At 36.7% G+C, this 20,692-nt stretch overlaps 1 protein-coding gene across 2 annotated transcripts in view; it reads right to left on the bottom strand.

The window, feature by feature from the left end:
- Window positions 1-20,692, bottom strand: part of cpne5a (copine Va) — an 86,841-nt gene that overhangs the window by 55,194 nt on the left and 10,955 nt on the right. For both annotated transcript variants that reach the window (XM_046871423.1, XM_046871424.1), the window contains exons 2-3: window positions 13,211-13,251; window positions 12,569-12,615 (exon numbers count right to left, since the gene is read on the bottom strand). In XM_046871423.1, coding sequence (XP_046727379.1) covers window positions 12,569-12,615; window positions 13,211-13,251 — 88 coding nt within the window. The remainder of the gene's footprint in view (window positions 1-12,568; window positions 12,616-13,210; window positions 13,252-20,692) is intronic.

The following is a 20,692-nucleotide window of genomic DNA, read 5'->3' as shown; positions in this document are numbered from 1 at the left end:
ATACCACCCGACCAAGCAAAACAGTGTAGCAGATTGGAGAGCACACTCAGACTGTTTGTAATATCTATATTGGACAACAATCACTGTGTAGCACCATGAGCAAATGCAAGGCACCTCATAATGTCACATCTAAAACCAACCCTTCAGTCTTCAAGCTACAAAATAGATTCTCAGCTGTTATTAGAACATAGCAACTTGTCACAGCCCAGAGCACTAAACTCTGTGATCTCCATCTGCAGGGGAAGAGAGAGAGAGTGAGTGAGAGAGAAAGTGGGGGGGGTGCTGCTCTTCCCTCAGAAGCTGCTTGCCAAAAGATGGCAGTTCATTCCCCCATCTAATTGTGTTTACTATGAATAATTCAATTTAAAGAGGCAGCGCTTCAGATTTGCATAAATAAAATATCCCTCACAAGTGTTAGTGTATAGTGACAGTGTGAACTCCTCGTCAGAGGTTTTCAACTGGGCTGGGAACTGGGACAGAGAATGGAGCACTGAACTGCAGAGTCTGACAAGAACCTAATAATGTGCTTCTTACGTTGCAGATTTTGAGGCAGCTCTGAGCTATTCATTAGGAATCTTCTAAATAAACTCTGCTCTGTGAACTATGAGTTAAGTAAGTGTGGTTTATATATATGCAAATAGTGTTTCTCATACACATCACCTGAATACCTGAGGGTTGCACAGTTTGTTTAACCATTTAATTGAGACTTTCAACATTTATATTTTTGTAGCATTTATTTATATCATGCAAACATTTAAGCATGATGTTAACTATATCTATATTATTAAAGGCATTAGAGGTGACAGTGAGGAAAAAGATTCAGTGAGCCTCTGTTACAAGTGTAGAACTCTGAGGTGTCTGTGTGACCTGCTGTTTGATTAAGCAGGGGTAAGTGAGACAGCTACAGTGACAGTAAGCATTCATGTTTAAAACTCCAGCATGGAATGGATGACAGGGCTAGAAGCAACTCAACATTCCCAGTTTCTGCACTGTGAAAGCAGAATCCTGCTTTAACACTATCAGCCCAAAACACTCCCTTATTTCTGGGAGAGGATCCCACCTAAGTCTATTCATGCCACCTGCATAAGCCTAATGCCACTCAGCTCCATTCATCAAACCAGCAAAGCACACAAATTTCAATGTGTTCTATCTTACTAAATGCACTTAGCCATTGCTGTTATTATCTTGTTGTCATTTTGTTACCTTGTCCTCCATATTTTATCTCTTGGCCTCACGCTCACATGTTCTCTTGTGTCATTCCCTTGAAATAAAGATAAATGTCCCCTTGGTCTAATAACCTTGGTTATGGCATGGATCTCTGCTATGACAAAATCATACATATTTGATTGTGGGTTTATTTAAACAGTTTATAACAGCTCTTTGAGCTAATGGCAGTTATAAATAATGTATATATGAAATTATTCGTCTGTATAATTGTCGATTAACATAAGGAGAAATGTTAAAGACAAGAACATTTTTGAAACAACTTCTTTAATCAGAACTGCCTAATTAAAATGTATTTAAACATTGATGAGATTTTTATAAAAAATTCTAAATGTTTATGTACATGGGGACCTGTTTTGATTTTCATTGCATGTTTAGTCTATGTAAGCCTGTAGGGATTAAATGCTGTTTTTTTTATAATAATCACTGCTTTATAAAATTGTATAAATGATTGAATAATAATAAAATGAATATTTTATGTATGTTATTCTGACATTTTATTAATTCAAACTATTTCAATTTGCTACTGCCAATCTGTGTCTCTATTTTGCAAATGGAAATAATATTTTGTGGTTTAAGTCCATTTTCATAGTAATGCAAAATTTCTGTGCATTTTTACAGAATAATAATAAAACAAGAAAACAAATTATTGAAATACTGGTACAGCAGAAATATTTAAAAACACTTCTAATGAGCAGAACAACACCAGGTTCTTTCCTGTAATGTCATCTATCAGCTGGAGGTTGGAAAGCACTTATACAGGGATCAATTCAGTAAATAGGTTTTCAATAGCACGCAATTCCAGAGACTGAGGTGGCAAGGGTAATTAGGGCTTGGTTTAAAATATCATGGTACTTGGCAGAATTTGTGATGCTGTCAATTTTTCATGCACCCTTGGAGCAGAACCGACAAAAGTGGGTGTTTTATTTGCCTCCATCACCATCAGTGTGTGCAAAAGCAGTAATCTTATACATATAATATATGTTCCTGGTTTGTAATCTCAAATTATAACTGAAATGGAACTTTTATTTTGTCAGTATTTTTTATATAGATTGTATAAATTTAATGTACTTACTTGTATAAATCTCCCAAAATATAAACTTAACTTTTTCAATCAAGCCTTACCTAAAATAAGTAAACTCTATCTTAACCTGAATATGAATATGCAATTTTAATCATTCTTCCATAACTGCAATCTATGACACAGATGTAAAACATGAACACATTCGTGCAACACATCAGGTTTTTGTGATGTAAAAAAAATAAATAATAGAAAACATTAGATATCTTCCACTTTGGATTGTGTTATAGCAACCAACACAATTCAAGTGAAAACAAATAGAAATATTTAAGAAAAAAAAAAAACCTGGCTACACAAGTGTACACAGCCCTTAACTAACACTTTGTTAAAGCAGCTACTGCTTGTTATGCAGCATCTGGTTTGACTGTTGCTGTTGACTGTAAAATTCTTGATATTGCAATTTTTCCCACTTTTTCTTGAAAAGGGTTCTAGATCTATTAAACTGTGAGGGGATTTTTAATGCATAGCCCTCCATATTCAGGTCCTTAAACAGGGCTTCAATACAATTTAAATATGGATTTTGATTTTCTTCATCTAAAGCTATTTCTGTGTTGACTTTGTTCATGCTTTCAGTCATTATCATGCTGCAAGTTAAGATTCTTAGATTTTTTTTTCATCTTCAGCTGTCAAACGAAGACCTACAGTTTTGTGCTACATTGTTTGAAAATTGGACCTATACATGATTCCTATCTACCTTGAACAGTGCCTCAATTCGAGCTGAGAACAAGCATCCCCATCACTGTAGTTCTGGAGATTCTTTTGTGTTTTTTTGTAAGCTGTCTTGCTTTTGCAACAAACACATCTTCTGTCTTCTTCTCTCTTTGGCTCTGCCACTCACTTGACTCACATGAGAGATTGACCAGTGCTTACTAGATATTTTGTAACATATTTATATATTTAAACCATTTCTGTTTGCTTTTTACATGAATTTTGCTATTCTAGTTGTACTGGCATTAGCAATATAACACTATTCTTGCAGGGTCTAAGTCACATAAACTAATCCGTGCAAGCATTAGGTGACATATATCGTAAGAAATGTGGTCTTGCTAATTTTAATGGACTTACAATACTGCAAAACTGGCATCAACCTTCTGCTGTGATGGATATTTTGAGCTCAAGTACAATTTCAAATTTTGTCAGGGAACAACTCATAGTGCTGATATGCATGATTTCCTGCCTAGAGAAGTCTTACTAAAGATTTTGTGCCAGTGTTCTGTTACGATATTCAAACAATACAAACAAGGCAGGAAGTGTCTTCTTGGCATCACAATAAATGTATCATTTTAGTGTTTCCAACACAAAATACACACTCAACACACAATAATCAATGAACACAGAAACTCAGGGAATGCACACATACTATATTTGTTTCAGTGAGACATTTAAAGAGCCCAAATTATCCTGGTGCTTTCAATGATCTGGTAATATAGTATGCACTATAGTATAGTATAGTATAGTATAGTATAGTATGGTATAGTATAGTATGGTATAGTAGGAAGGGATGAACATGATGGCCCTAAAAAATGCCTTATGAATACACAGCACCACAGCACTTTCCTTTTTTCTGTAACCAAAGGGATACATTGGGAGACAAAAAATGAAAAAAGAGGGACTGAGGACTATAATTTAAAGGAAATGTAAATTACAGCATTGCATGATGATGATAGTCATATTGATATAATAGGGTTTCAACAGTTTTGAAAATTATTTTATTTTTAAATTGTACAATATTTTCCTTTAGTCAAGGCACTTGTTAACTGCTGTGTACAACTGATTATGACAGAAAGTAAGTAGCTTTAAATTATACTACATACATTTAATGATAGATACACTATAATAACTATTTTTTCCACCCATTAATAGAGCATGACATTCCCCAAATACCAAAAAAAATTTATGCTGGTTAACATTAATTCATATGAGTTGTATGTAAATATATACAGTGGTACCCCGCTTATCGACTTTAATCCGTTCCTTAAAACCGGTCGAAATGCGAGAAGGTTAAAGAGCAAATGTAATTATACCATAAGAAATAATGGAAAACCAATTAATCCGTTCCCGACCTCCACCGATACCCATTTATTAACATTTTTTGCCCTGTTTTTAGCAGTATTAATACAGGTACATAAATAATACTGTATATAATTGTTATGCAGAGTAATAAACGGAGGCAAAGCCGGAGCACAGTTCGCTTTGGTTTAACGAAATCACTGAGAGTTTAACACAAAAACACACACACACAGCAGTCCATAGAATCCTGACAAACGATAGAGAGATATCCGTGGTACGCCCTAGAGGGGCGAGGTCCAATGGCGAACACACGGGAGAAAAAAGGTAATCCGGGGTGCGCTTTGGAAAGAAAGCGCAGCCGTGGAGAGCGCGTGGAGTCCGGAAAGGAAGAAACGCATAGGAATACGCGTGACAGGGAAACCACAGACAAACAAGCACCAAACACCTTCATATACCAACAATAACCGACAAGGAGTGTGGATGAATGAGGGGTTTATATTAGAGCTGGGGATGAGTGGATAATGAGCCCCAGGTGTGCATGATTGTAGCCGGGGGCTTCAGGGAAAGCGGCGGTTTTGACAGCCGCCGAAGGGAATGTGGCAGGTGGATTTCTGACAATAATACAGTAAAAAGTACAAATTAAAAACATTACAAAAGTAACAAAAAAAAAATGCTCCACGTGGGTCGGGGTAATAAAAAAGGTCGATAAGCGGGCATTTGGTCGTTCTGCAGGCGCAAATTTAGGTCGAAAAACTGTACACTATGCAAAAAGGTCAATGTCCGAGCCGGTCGATAAGTCGGGTACCACTGTATATATAAGATTGAATACTTGCGAATAAACAGAAATTACACAATTCCTATTGTGATAAATGTGTTTGGGTGAATTTAATAAAAAATAGATTCTACTTCACACAGGTTCACCACAGCGGATTATTCATCTCCATACCCCCTGTCCTCTACATCTGCCTCTTTTAAACAAACTACCTGCATGTCTTCCTTCACCACATCCATAAACCTCCTCCTTGGCCTTCATCTTTTCCTACTTCCTGGTGGCTCCATCCTCAGCAGCCTTATACTGTATAACCCATGTCCCTCCTCTGCACATGTCCAAATCATCTCAATCTTGCCTCCCACACCTTGTCTTTAAAACGCCCTATATGTGCTGTGCCTCTGATAAACTCATTTCTAATCCTGTCCATCCTCGTCACTCCCAACGAAAACCTCAACATCTTCAGTTCTGCTACCTCCAGCTCCACCTCCTGTCTTTTACTCAATGCCACTCTCTCTAAATCATACAACATCGCAGGTCTCACCACAGTCCTATAAACTTTTCCTTTCACAACTGCAAAAACCCTTCTATGACAAATCACTCCTGCCACTCTTTTCCACCCACTCCACCATGCCTGCACTCTTTTCTTCACTTTTCTAATACACTCTCCATTACTTTGCACTGTTGACTCCATGTACCTGAACTCCTCCACCTTCTCCACCTCTTCTCCCTGCAACCGCACCACTCCACTGCCCTCCCTCTCATTCACACACATGTACTCTGTCTTACACCTTTAATTCTCCTTCTCTCCAGCAGGTACTCTCGCCACAAATCACAATATCATCCGCAAACATTAAAATCCATGGAGAATCCTGTCTGTCCTTGTCTGTCAACCTGTCCATCACCACTGCAAACAGGAAAGGGCTCAGAGCCGATCCTTGATGCAGTCCAACCTCCACCTGGAACCAGTTTGTCATTCTTACTGCACACTTCACTGCTGTCACACTGTCCTCATACATGTCCGGCACCACCCTCACATACTTCTCTGACACAAATGACTTCCTCATACAATACCACAACTGCTCTCTCGGCACCCTGTCGTAAGCTTTCTCTAAATCCACAAACACACAATGCAACTCCTTCTGACCTTCTCTATACTTCTTTATCAACATTCTCAAAGCAAACAATGCATATTTGGTGCTCTTCCTCAGCATGAGACAATACTGTTGCTCACAGATGGTCACCTCTTTTCTCAACCTGGCTCCCACTACTCTTTTACATAACTTCATGGTGTGACTGATCAACTTTATTCCCCTGTAGTTACTGCAGGTCTGAACATCTCCCCTATTTTTAAAGATCAGTACCAGCACACTCCTTCTCCATTCCTCAGGCATCCTCTCACCATACTTACCTTATTAGCTGTCTCCCTTATCACTTCTGCCCCTGTCTGACCTCTTCCCTGAATCTCACACTACAGTTTTCCTCCTTTAGTTTCCACCATCTTATTCTTCTTTCAGTCCTCACTCTCCTCTTCTTCTTCTTCTTCACCTTCAAAACCATCCTAAAGACTACCATCTGATGCTGTCTAGCTACACTGTCCCCAGCCAAAACCTTACAGTCTCGAATCTCCTTCAGGTTGCATCTCCTACATAGAACATAGTCCACCTGTGTGCACCTTACTCCACTCTTATACCTCACTCTATGATCCTTCTTCTTCTTGAAATAAGTATTTACCACTGCCTTTTTTAGCCTTTAAGCGAAATCTACAACAATCTGCCCTTCCACATTCCTTTCCTTAAGGCCATACCTACCTCATCACCTCTGTTCCCTTCACCTTCATGCCCATTAAAGTCTGTCCCAATCACCAATCTTTTACTCCTATGTACACTTTCTAATACTTTACAGATCACTTGTGGAGCATAAGCACTGATGACATTTATCATTTCCCCTTCAACTTCCAGCTTCATGTTCATCACCCTATCAAAAACTCTCTTCACCTCCACTACACTTTTATTGTTCTCTTCTTTTAGAATCACCCCTACACAATTTCTCTTTCAATCCACACCATGAAAGAACAGTTTAAAGCCACCTCCAATGTTCCTGGCCTTACTTCCTTTCCACTTGGTCTACTGAACACACAACATATATACCTTTCTCTTCTCCATCATATCAGCTAACTCTCTCCCTTTACCAGTCATAGTACCAACATTTAAAGTACCAACCCTAACCTGTGTAGACATCTTCCTCCTCTCCTTCTCCTCCTTTGGCCAACAGTAGCCCAATTTCCACCGGTACCCTGTTGGCTAACAATACCTGTGGCGGTCGTTGGTAACCTGATTCGTTATACCCATATTTGATTTGGCATATGTTTTACGTTGGATGCCCTTCCTAATGCAACCCTCTCCATTTATCTGGGCTTGGGACCGACACTAAGAGTGCACTGGCTTGTGCAACCCTAATGGCTGGGTTCGTAACAATCTATAAAAAAATGTATTATAGGGAATAAACAGATTATGTTTCTAGTTTAAAAATATATCTAGAATACATAGTAAACCATATTAATTTCATACTAAATGTAAATACGCAATGAATTATGGGTTAAACATTCATGACTAGTATGAAGACTGTGGCATAAAGCATTTACATAAAACATAAAATGCTTTGTAATGTTATTGCTATTTAGAGAAGCTGAGTGTATAAAACGGGGTAAGTGTGAAAATATATTTTTCTGTGTGTATATATTTATATAGTGGCAGAAAATATAAGAAAAGAAAATAATAAAATATGTGTAAGATTGTAGAGCATCTGGTCTGCCAAGCAGTCTATGGTTCACACAGTCTTTATCATTAATGTTGAAGTAGCAGGAAAGATACAAAACTGCAAATGGGAGATGAAAATATGGGACTCTGTGGGCTGTTGGCATGTGTCCTGTGTCTGAGCTCGAGCAGTGTAATTAAGGAGTTTCAGTGCCACAGAGGGAACACTGACAGTATCTACTCCTGCCTGGACAAGCCTCCTTTCACCCTAAGAGGCAAACCTAGCTTTATCATTCCCACACAGTTTAACAGCTGCTACTGACTGACTGCAGCTATCACATAACCACCTCTTGCATGGAAGACACAGTGAACCATAGTATACAAGGCTGATCTGAAGAAATGAATTGTTTAGGATTGTGCTAAAATGCTTCCTTTTAAAAAGTCACACTGACAAGTACTGTTATCTGATATGGTAGGATTCAATTAAGATTATATTACATGGATTATGAGCACACATAAATGAGTTAGGATAAACTCATATGGTTATCATTGCAGTAGATTCTTACCCAATTTACATTCTCATAATCAGGGGCTCATTTTTGCTTAGCAATCAACTGGGCTGGATTGGATTACCCACAGGAAATGCGTTGGCTAAAGGTCAATTAATTTTCATGCTAATCGCTGTCAGAATGTGTACAATCATCTCAGCAGTCAATCACTAGAGCAAGGCTTAAGGTAAGACATTAATATTCAGCAGTAAAATCAATCGTAGTTGATAGTCATATGTATGATAGCAATGCCTAGAGAGAAACCGAGAGACAAAGTAAAGTAAACTGCATGACTTTGTGAAATTAAAATCTTTTTAAGCTTTTAGGATCTCTCTGCCTACTTGTGAGTCAGATTGCTTTCCCTTTGAGCCATGAGCACGACACGACTTGACCCACCATTTCTCAATACAAAGCGAACACAGGCATCAAGACTATTCTCTGCCCTGGCACTCAGGTGTTGGAATAAACCTGCAATGGTGGAATGAACTTTTGCTGCCTGTCTGAGCAGCTGAGTCACTGCTTCTTAAAAGAAAGAGTGAAGACCCACCACTTCACCCAACATTTAAACAAAAATCTAATTATCTATGTTTACATTGTTTACCAGCAACTCTCTAAAAGGAGTTTAGCTTAATACCTAGAACCTGTCCTATCTGTACTTGTTCTCCTGAAACACAAATCTAATGATTTTTGGATATAGGTAGCCATTTTTATGTTTAGCTCTGCTTTTTTTTTTTTAAATAAAACCCTGTTGTTTTACTCCATGCACATATCTACATTTATCTTTTCAAAACCTATCTTGTCAAATTGGATGAGAATATGTTTAGAGCATACAAAGCATTTCTGTTAGTTATTCTGATAATGAATAGCCCAGCAAGAACACAGATTGAAATTCAATCTAAAAACCTTTAGAATGACTTGAGAGATGTGCAAGGAGATCTCCTGGTTATTTGATACATCTGGAGCACCGTTACAAGGAAAAGTAGAATAACTTTACTGAATCAAGACATGCCAATGTCATAGACTTCTATTTCTTCTTCTTCTTTTGGCTGCTCCTTTTAGGGGTCACCACAGCAGATCATCTGTCTCCATACTACTCTGTCCTCTACATCTGCCTCTTTTAAACCAACTACCTGCATGTCCTCCCTCACCACATTCATAAACCTTCTTTTTGGCCTTCCTCTTTTCCTCTGCACATGTCCAAACCATCTCAATCAGGCCTCTCTCACTTTGTCCCCAAAATGTCCTACATGCACTGTCCCTCTAATTAATTCGTTTCTAATCCTGTCCATCCTCGTTACTCCCAATGAAAATCTGAACATCTTCAGCTCTGCTACCTCTAGCACCACCACCTGTCTTTTAATCAATGCCACTGTCTCTAAACCATTGTAGGTCTTACCACAGTCCTATAAATTTTCCCTTTTATTCTTGTAGATAACCTTCTCATCCGCAAACATGATGGTCCACGGAGACTCCTGACCTCATCCGTGAACCTGTCCATCACCACTGCAAACAGGAAAGGGCTCAGAGCTGATCCTTGATGCAATCCAACCTCCACCTTGAACCAGTCTATCGTTCCCACTGCACACTTCACTGCTGTCACACTGCCCTTATACATGTCCGGCACCACCCTCACATACTTCTCTAAGACACCTGCCTTTCTCATACAATACCATATCTCCTCTCTCGGCACCCTGTTGTACGCTTTCTCTAAATCTACAAACACACAATGCAACTCCTTCAGACCTTCTGTATACTTCTCTATTAACATTCTCAAAGCAGTTGTTGTTTCTGCATTTATCTGTGAAAAAACCTTTGAGAAATAATTATGGAAGAGGGATTGGTGATTTTAGTGCTTAACATCAAATCAACAATTATCTTCTTGCCACACACTGAAAAACAAATCATTGCAAAATTACAGTGATTGGCAGCAAATTGAGTAAAAATTTATAGTGGAATATAAAGTAGTGAGTGGAACCCAGAGGTCAAGTTTGAATATACCATGCATTCATAACACGCAAATACATGGACACATGGTCACATTTACATATAAGCAAAATGTGGGTATAAAAAGAGTTATAATGATGATTCACTACCATATTAGAAAATGTTTATATGAGGAATCATTTGTTAAAGAATGCACTAAATATTTGCCACTGTCATATATGCTTATGCAAATTACAGATACTTACTGTGAAGTCCAACATTCAGCTCAATGTCACCTTCACCATAATGGTTGGCATTTTTGCAGTTCACCTCCAAAGATTTCCTTCTTATACTGGTTGCCATTATGTTCTGAACATAATGGAAACCAGCAAAAAAATTCAGCAAAGTTATAGCCTCCACATAGTCCTTAAGACTGTGCTATAGACCTTCTACCCAGGTCCACATCTTCAAGCAGTACACAGTTACACAAAAGTAAACCTTGGATTAATATGTCAAAGAGGCCATAGATCAGGGATACTGTCCATCACTCTCTCCAGTACCATCTAGGTTGATCATGAGAAAGAAGAATGGAGGGTTGTGCAATGTACTGAATACAGCACCCAAATACTGTTACAATAGAGTGCATTGTTCTTCTTGTTAATTTAGGTCTTGAACAGGTGAAAGCAGAAAAACTCTTATATTCTTATCTGTATTTATTAGAGTAATTAATGGAAGAATTCATTCATAATAATGTCTGAACAATGTACATTTTTAGTAATATTTTATAGTCTAGTAAATACCCCTGTATTTCTATAGCTAGTTGTAAGCTATCTGTTAGCATTATGTCATTACAATAATCGTGTCTGTATTCCTTAACTTTAATATCTCTCTAAGAGACAAACATGCAAAACCTTGTAGACCTTGCCTCTTCATCAAACTTGGGAAATGTGTAAGAGCCCCAAAGCTGGGGTTTGGTTACATGCAGGTCCTCAGGAAGAATAATCTACAAAATCCATTCATCCTCATTTATGGTAGGATGCTCAGGTGCCGAAACTATAAGGCCCAAGCAGTGGATTCACACATCACCCAGCTATATGTATGCAAAACTCAATAAATCTGGTAAGCACCAAGTTTTGGATCTTGACTCTTTAGTCTCCTACCACAAACTTGCTAAAGCATGAGTCCATTTCATGCTGTCCATGGTCACACATATCTATCGATTTTAACATGGATCTCCCTGTTGCAAGAAGAAACTATGACCTTTGTCATCATCAGTTGATGTTTCAAGTAAATCTAGTCCCACTGAGAAAAGCTCCCTATCCCTACCTTCCTTCCATGGAAATCATATCAATAATCGGTGAGGTATGTAAACACTATGGTATCGCAGAGGACATTGTATTCGACAGGTGAATATAGTTCACCTCACATATTTGTGAACAATTTAACATCAATGTCTATTTGTCTTCAGGTTATCATCCTCAGTTCAATGGAGAAGTGAAATGCCTTAATCAAAGTACTCAATTGTTTTTTTTCCCAACAAAACCTACAATAGCTCAACTAGAAGTAGAAAGCAAACCTGGGAAAATCTGTTTGTCTGCATTTGTTAATAAAATATCTTTTATGGCAAATATCTTCATTCCCATTCCCAAACCATCCAGGGCAGATGGTTTATCTCTTTTTGCAGGAATCGAGGTTTCATCTTAAAACAATACTTGGTTTGTAGGCTATTTCATCATATAAAAAATATTAACTTTGTGCTTGATCACTGTTTGCATTTTTTTAAACAATTTTCTTTATTGCAAAAACATTCATAACATATAGTAAGTACTGGGATAAATAGATTTATGAATGTGAGAGACTGTCAGGAGACAAGATGGGAACAACCAAAATAACAATTATGACAAAGGCTACTCCATGTTCTATGTGGTCCCAGGAAATAAGAGGGTGTTGATAAGGCTCTGGCAAGAGTACAAGTCCTTGTTTAATTTTAAGTCTGAAAGGCCATAAGCTCACTCCATAATTAGCAAATGTCACATGATAAACAGCTCTTGTGAAGTGAAATTGGGGATTTTAAAATAATACATGGTCCTAATGTCTAACTGATACCCATACACTACCAAAACAACAATTCAAAAGCAATGAATGTTCTACAATTTAAGTAGTACAAAGTTTCTAATATTATTCAGTTGGACATAAGGCATATAGGCATGTCTGCATGGCATAACAGCATCAAGGCAGGCTTGAGATCTTCACTCACCTCTCTCCATTGCTTCGACTCGACTCCCTGAGTATACAGGATACATACTGTTGGAATATGAGAAAAAAAACAAATAAGATATACTGTATGTGTTGTTTTTTTCCCATCATATAAATGTGAAAAGTAAAGGATTGGCAAAGCACTAACAACATCAGAACTGAACAATCCCATTTAGTCCAATACATCTGCAATATTAGATCTTATATTTATTGATTTTCTGCAAAATGAATCAAAAGTGAATGAAGTTTAACAAAGTGTCCATCTTTTTGTGTCCTGAGAGGATCCATAAAGCAGTTACTACTGATAAAGTACAAGATGCTTATGCTACAGAGAGCAGAGCATCTCCCTAAGCTCACATTAATATTCAAGAGTCCAGGTTTGGGCACTGAATACATTATGGCATTCTGTTGATATTGAAGAAAATCTGTCACATTACTATGCAAATGCGATGTGTTGCAGGAACTCTTTAAAACAGCCGAGTAGACACTTTCAGAGTGCAATGAAAAGTGAAAGAAAGTTAGACGATCACATAAAAGAGACTAAGCCAGAAAGACACCTCTGATTATCTGCCCAAACCCAAAACCAATATGTCAACCTATTATATGAAAAGACATATAAATGCTATAAATAAATTATACTTACATGGATCAGATTTGGAGAATGTGTCTCGATCTAGCAGGTTTCTGCAGAAAAGAAGTAACATGGATCACGTTATAAAAAAAAAAGTATATGAATATTAATAAACATACATACAATTTTATTTTTGTTATTTATTATGCTTTCCATTTATACAGTTTAACCCCTTTTACACCAGGACTGGTGGCAGGGGTCAACCAAGTCAAAGTTTCATTTTATACGTTAGCCAAAAAAATAACCCAGAAAATGCCAGCATGATTTCTAACTCTGATTAGTTTTTCACCCCTTTCCTCACACTACTTTCAGTTTGACACCAAAAAGCATTAGCTCCATACTGGATTTTTTGAAAGTTTGTCTACTTCTCTCAGTTTGTGACTGTTGTGCAGCAGATAACCAATGCTCATTTAACCAACATAAAATTTTATTACACTTTATTCAACTGCCGTTACAACGTGTGTAATGTATGTTTTTTAAGCCTATATGCAAGCCTAGTGCTGCATGTGTGTGTAGCGATGCTGCTGTTAGCACATCATCATTAGCAACATCTAAGGGAGTTTTTCTTTGCCACAGTCGCCATGGCTTGCTCATCAGGGATAAATGCACACCACTTACCATAACTGTTGATTTCTGTAAAGCTGCTTTGAGATAATATCTGTTGTGAAAAGCGCTATAGAAATAAACTTGACTTGACTTGACTTGACTTGACATCAGAGGCTACGGTTCATTTTACATTATTCTCCACAAGCACTGCTCCTCCTCAGTCCTCAACAAACCCCAAAGCAGACCCATCTCCTGGCTGTTTCAGCTCCAGTTCAGGCAGTTAACAATGTAAAAATCGACGGGCCATCCCAGCTAATATTAGCTAATTACCCAAAGCATGCTTTCAGTAATGTAAATCGATCATTTAATCCTTCCTGGTACCGCACACAACTATTGCTGGAGACCTGGGAATTGGTGCGTCTTCAGCATCAATGGAGAGTTCCTACTCCACACTATCAAGAATTCTAACAACCTATCATTGGACCATGTAACATACAAGAAAGTGGAGTTTAGAGATCTTGGGCTATGAGAAATCCATAACAAATACTTTAGAATTTTTGTCAAGGGAAACGGGAGACTGATGATGTATCTAGATGGACAAAACAATAGCTAGACAGAAAAATATATAACTGATAAACAATACAAATACAGTTTCAGGTTGCTGTTGGTTATAAAGTAATAAAGTGAGGGAAATATATAAAAAAAAATCAATTTTATAAAAAAAAAAAAAAGTTTCATGGAGTTATAATATAGTTATAAGTTATAATATAGTTTATATTTGTAGTTAAGTTTATAATAAAGTTTTACATTTTTAAAGTTGTTTTGATTATAAAGCTCTATTTTGTATCAGATTTTCTATTCATTTTGTAAGTATTAGTTATTGGAAGAACTGGATTAGGTGTTGATGCCACTACCACTTATTTCCCACCTATTATTTGTACCAGCCCACCCTCTTATAATTGCCTAGAACCAGCCCTGGAAAAAAGTATATTTATATTGCCTAGAAAAAGTACTTTGACTTCATATTTATAAATATGATCAAAATGATCTAATACATATGTCTAAAGATAAAATGTATATTTATTAGATCATTTGAAAACACATCACCAACATTAGTACCTTGTTACAAAAAAAAAATTGGGGGGTAATTACAGCTTAAACACAATAAGAAGTCAATAATTTTTGCAGCATTGTGGTTAAATTTTGGTTCATTTCTCTCAGCAAGTTGTCTTCAATTCTCCAAGATTACAAGGGTCCCTCTGATTGACTCACGGTTTTAAAATCCTCCATAAATGTTTAATAGGATTCCTACAGTAGAATGGCTAAACCATGCATAACCTTCTTAAGTTATTATCCATTTAGGTTTGAGGTCTTTGTCTTATTGCAACATCCATCTTCTGCCCAGATTCAGTCCCCTTTGCAAAACTAAAATGTAATTCTCCTCTTACATGTCCTGGTACATCAATCTATACATGTTTCCTTTTGTGACATGTGATTTTGCAGTACTGTTTGCAGGGAAGCAGCCCCACACAATAATGTTTTTACCAATGTACTTTAAGTACGGGGACTTAGGTTCATTCCAGAGGTGGGAAGTAACGAAGTACAAATACTTACATTACTGTAGTTAAGTAGATTTTGTGGTATTAGTACCTCACTTCACTATTAATTTTTCAGAAACTTTTTACTTTTACTCAGAAATATCTGTACTTTCTACTTCTTACATTTTCAATCCAGGCTCATTACTTTAGATTTAATCTATTTGGTTAAATTAAAAAAATTCTTCTAATTGCACACTGTTTTCAGTTATTCAGTTTATCAGTAATTTTTAAATTATAAATAAATATATATATATAAAAAAGGGGTTACATTAAAACCTTTAACGCAACACACGTTTATTCGTGACGATTTTCTTTACTCACTTATATATATAAATATTTATAAAAACTCCAAAGACAAATAATTTGTAATCCATAAACCTTTGTTTTACTGATGTTTCAAATCAAGCACCAAAATCCGCCATGATGCACACAATTAAACCTCGGGGTCGACATAACGTATAACCTCATAATGCCAAAACAAACTGAAATTACTTTTTTGATCGTACAGCTAAGAGCAACATATCGTTCAAACCTGTAAAGGGTCTATTATATATATATATATATATATATATATATATATATATATATATATATATATATATATATATATATATATATATATATGTGTGTGTGTGTGTGTGTGTGTGTGTGTGTGTGTGTGTGTGTGTGTGTGTGTGTATATACACTCATAGTAACAACAAAACACTGCTTTTTTCAAGTAAAAAAAAAACGGACAGGATAAGCTCTCTGCCATTTGTCTTCGCAGATGCAAAAAATAAAACAACCTGAATCTCATTAAATATTTGCCTCATGGACATAATAAATATATGCATAAAAAGCCTAAAAAAAAATTCATATAAAAATATTCTCTGATGTAATCCGTATGAAGAGGTACACTTTCTGCGGTATCACCTTATTAACCGTCTGTATGGAAACATAGCAAAGGTTCTGTTTGGTGTTCGGATGATTTACTAATTTAAAACACTATAATTACTTTAAAACCTTTACAAGAATATTTTCTCTTCATGCTCTATTTTGAGTAGAGATTCACGTATAATTTACATTTACATTTACATTTGCGTCATTTAGCAGACGCCCTTATCCAGAGCGACGTACAAAAGTGCTTTGAGTCTCTAGCAATGAATAAATCTACACTGGTACACAAGATTACAAACTTAATATAAATATAACTCTTGAATTCTACAAGGCAAACTTGGAAAGTGCTAATTTAAGTATTTCAGGAAGAGGTAGGTCTTCAATCGTCACTTAAAGATAGTCAGGGACTCCACTGTATGGACATCTAGGGAAAGTTCATTCCACCACCTCGGTGCCAGAACAGAGAAGGTGGTAACAGTCGAGCAGTGCTGGAGGATCTCAGACAGCGTGGTGCAGTGCGAGATGTGATTAGGTCTCTGAGGTAAGATGGTGCTGGTTCAATTTTGGCCTTGTAGGAAATCATCAGTGTTTTGAATCTGATACGTGCAGCTACTGGAAGCCAGTGAAGGGAGCGCAGCAGTGGGGTGGGTGGGAGAACTTGGGCTGATTGAACACAAGTCGTGCAGCTGCGTTTTGGATCATTTGCAGTGGACGAATAGCGTTCAGGGGAAGACCTGCCAGCAGAGAGTTGCAGTAGTCTTGAAATGACAAGAGCCTGAACAAGAACCTGGGCAACCTGTGTGGACAGAAATGGTCGAGTTCTTCAGATGTTGTTGAGAAGAAATCGACAGGATATAATAAACATACATTTGCATAAAGCATTCATATTTGTCCATGGCCATGTTGATTAGAGTATTGAAAAACGTTAAAAGTATGAATTTTGTGGTACATTTAGAACAGATAAAACTGTGTGATTAAGTTGCGATTACTCAAGCGTTAACTCATTACAATCAGGCGATAATCGATTGAAAGCCCTTATATTAATATGATGTGAGGTCCAGTTACCAGCTGAGTATATCTGAATATATTGTTTTAAAGAATTTGTTTAAATGCTATTTACTTATTTTTAAACATAAGCAATTTGCCTGCTGTGGAGTAAAGAAAATAATTGCAATAAAGTTATTTGCTTATTGTTTTGTGTGAACCATTGTTATTGTTGCTTTCAGGTTGTCCTGCAAATCTTTTTGACTGGCTTCTTGTTTACCATCCTTATTGAGAGCACCTTGTGAAATCTAGTATCCTTGGATTATTCAATGTACTTTCAACCTGCATATTTCAAACCAAGTTTATTGACCAGACTGTTTGTGGTCTTTACTTTGTCTCTGTAGCTTAGAGCTGTTCAAGTGCTGTTTAATAATGTTTTCCCTGGAGCATTAGAAGGTTCATTCACCTTTACAATAAAAGTAGTTTGTTGCATTAAATTTTCCCAATCATGGTATGGTCTTTTTTGATAATGACCAGGCACGAGAACATTTGTTGCTGTAGTCAGAGATGGGCAGTATTTATGATACATGTATTTCAAATACGTATTTAAAATATAAAATAGGATTTTTTGAAATTAGCATTTGATAGGGTTGATAAAAATGGCTTAATATTTTTAATCAAAATAGTTTAGTGTTTTGTATTTTTGTAGATTTAAAATACTGTAAAATATTTTGTAAGAAGTCTACATGATGACATCATTAAAATGCTGCCTCTGATTGGTGCCTACTTAGTACTTTGCTCAGACTTGTTGAGATTAACAGAAAATGTACCCATAGGGAAGAAGGTGGTCAATGTAAGAAACGTGCAGGCTGACACCTTTTAAATAGGTGTGCTATGATTTATAAATAAATGTTTGATTGCCAAATATTGTTCCCTAATAGAAGTAGCTGTTTAGTAGGATCGTGATTTTGCAGACCATTGCATGAATGACCGCTTGGCACATAATATATTATTATATATTATATTATATTTATTATTATATATTAAACAATCAAATGATTAACTAGTTAGAAACTAGTTGCTATGAATACAGGTGCCATCACATATTTGTCATTGACAGTGAGAATTTACAGAGTACGTACAAATACTTTGTTACTGTACTTAAATAGATTTTTCTGGTATCAGTACTATACATATTCAATTTATACTTCATAAACTAATATATGCCGAATTCTTTGTTCTTTAATGTGCGTGCTAGCCCTTATGTGTGTGTGTGTGTGTGTGTGTGTGTGTGTGTGTGTGTGTGTGTGTGTGTGTGCATGTGCGTGTGGGTAGGAGAATCTTTTTTTGGGGGGATTGCAGACAGTATTGCATCTGCTCCACACTTATTCTCTCAGTTACACAAGCACATTGCGGCTGTGCTTCATTAACTCTAAAGATAAGTGCGACAGAGCACCAGGAATATGAATAGTAACGAGTCACAAAACTTAAACTGCAGTTCAAATGGCTCAAGTGCCTTAGAGTTCTGCAGGCATCCTTATTATTCATGTTACATGTAAGCACATGTGTCTATGTCTAATGTATTGGTTTTGATTTACCTTGCCAAGTATAGATTCATGAAGGAGTATACCCGGGAGCTCCCAACTGCTAATCCATGGCTCCCCTGTGGAAATGGTGACAGACTGCAAGTTTCTAGGAGTGCACATATCTGATGACTTCACCTAGTCCTGCAACAGCCAAAAAAGCCCAGCAGTGTCTACACTTCCTGCACTGACAGAGGAGAGCTAGACTCCCCCTCCCCATCCTCACGGTATTTTACAGAGGCATCATTGAGAGCGCCCTGACCAGCTGCATCGCTGTCTGGTATGGGAAACTGCAGAGTATCAAACTGCAGGTCTCTGCAGCAGATAATAGAGACAGCATAGCATATTATAGGAGTCTCTCTGCCTCTAGTCAGTTAGGACATCTATCACAAACACTGCATCAATATAACCAGCATGATTTACACTATGCCATTTTCTCTTTTTTGTTAAATATCATAAAACATGCAAAATCAATACCATGGGCAATCTAGATGAATTTACTAATCAATATATATAGTTTATTTTCTAACAAACTGGACAATCATTGCACTGTGATATCACTTTTCTGTCATGTGCCAGTGCATTAAATGTTCAATGTGAGTGGTCATTAAGACTATGTCATGTTTCCTCTGTAAACCACTAGGTTTTTGCATTACTCCATCTCTTATTTATTCCTAGCTCTGTTGTACAGTGTTTATATGTGTAATTGGGTAAGTGTGCACTGTAGAATAACTTTAAAACAGCAACACACTTCTTGTATGCTCTGGCATGCTCAGCCAATAAAGGTGATTTTGATCAATATAGTGTCTGACCATCCCTCCCCCACCTAACTTTGTCCCTCTGCCATCTGGCTAACATGCCAAAGTAGCCATTCCAAGTCCATCTGAGTTCAGAAAGCTTCCTTCCACAAGCCCTCCCACCCACCTCCTTCTGAATTAATAGGTCACAATCCCTGTCAACATGCACTAGCTGATTCACTTACTATTCATATATTACATCAATATTCATCATTATTTTATATTCAGAAATCATACACAGAATGCATATGAATATGCACTGACCACCTACACCCACTGCCAAAATGGCAAGTTTTTAATGCCCAAAATGATGTCACAAATAAAAAATAATTTAACAAATACTGTTAAAAAAACTATTTCTGCTCTATCAATTCTGGTTTCATTTATGTGCTTGATGTCAGCCCCTTAATGAGTTGCTTCATTTGTGGCAGAAAAACAAATAATGACTCATCTCTTAAGAAAAAATTGATTGGAATGGGAAAAAAAATTCCAAAAGATATTTCTGATTTTTTTTTTTTGTATGTCTAGACATGTTATTTTGTGTGTAAATTTTACCTCAAACGTTTTAATCATTAACATTTTTTTTACTTTGTGTACAAAAGGAATATATTTGTAAATTTTCCCAAACAGTTCAGTGCAACACAGCAAACATTATTAAATCAATAGTGGTATAGGAGGTCTCAGGAGTGAATTGATTTAATTCTTGCTTTTTTCCTGGCCAATGATTTGTTGTTAAGACCTTTTGATATAAAGCTTAATAATTTGTCATTTTGGGCTTGTGAATATCAGTATTATGTGTCATAATTCAACATCACAATAAACTCTAATTAAAACACAGAGAATTCTAAGTTCTTGGTTAAATGCATAAATACTGCTTTTTTTATCTTATGTTTGCTTCAGTTCACTGTAGCAAAAACTGCATGATGCTCTCAGCTCAACCTGAATCAAAAAATCATTTTCAAAATTAATAGAAATTCTAATGAGCAGGAAAGCTGTCTTTTGAGTTCACACCACTATATTTGTTAGAAAAGTTTTATTACAACCTACCATTAACCCCTCACCTCACTTTAAACAAAGATCATTCTTTATACTAGTTGGCTGACGCAAATT

Source organism: Silurus meridionalis, chromosome 17 (assembly GCF_014805685.1).
Source record: "Silurus meridionalis isolate SWU-2019-XX chromosome 17, ASM1480568v1, whole genome shotgun sequence".
Lineage (NCBI taxonomy): Eukaryota > Metazoa > Chordata > Actinopteri > Siluriformes > Siluridae > Silurus > Silurus meridionalis.
Note: the sequence above shows the minus strand (reverse complement) of the source record. Positions and strands in the feature narration are given on the sequence as shown.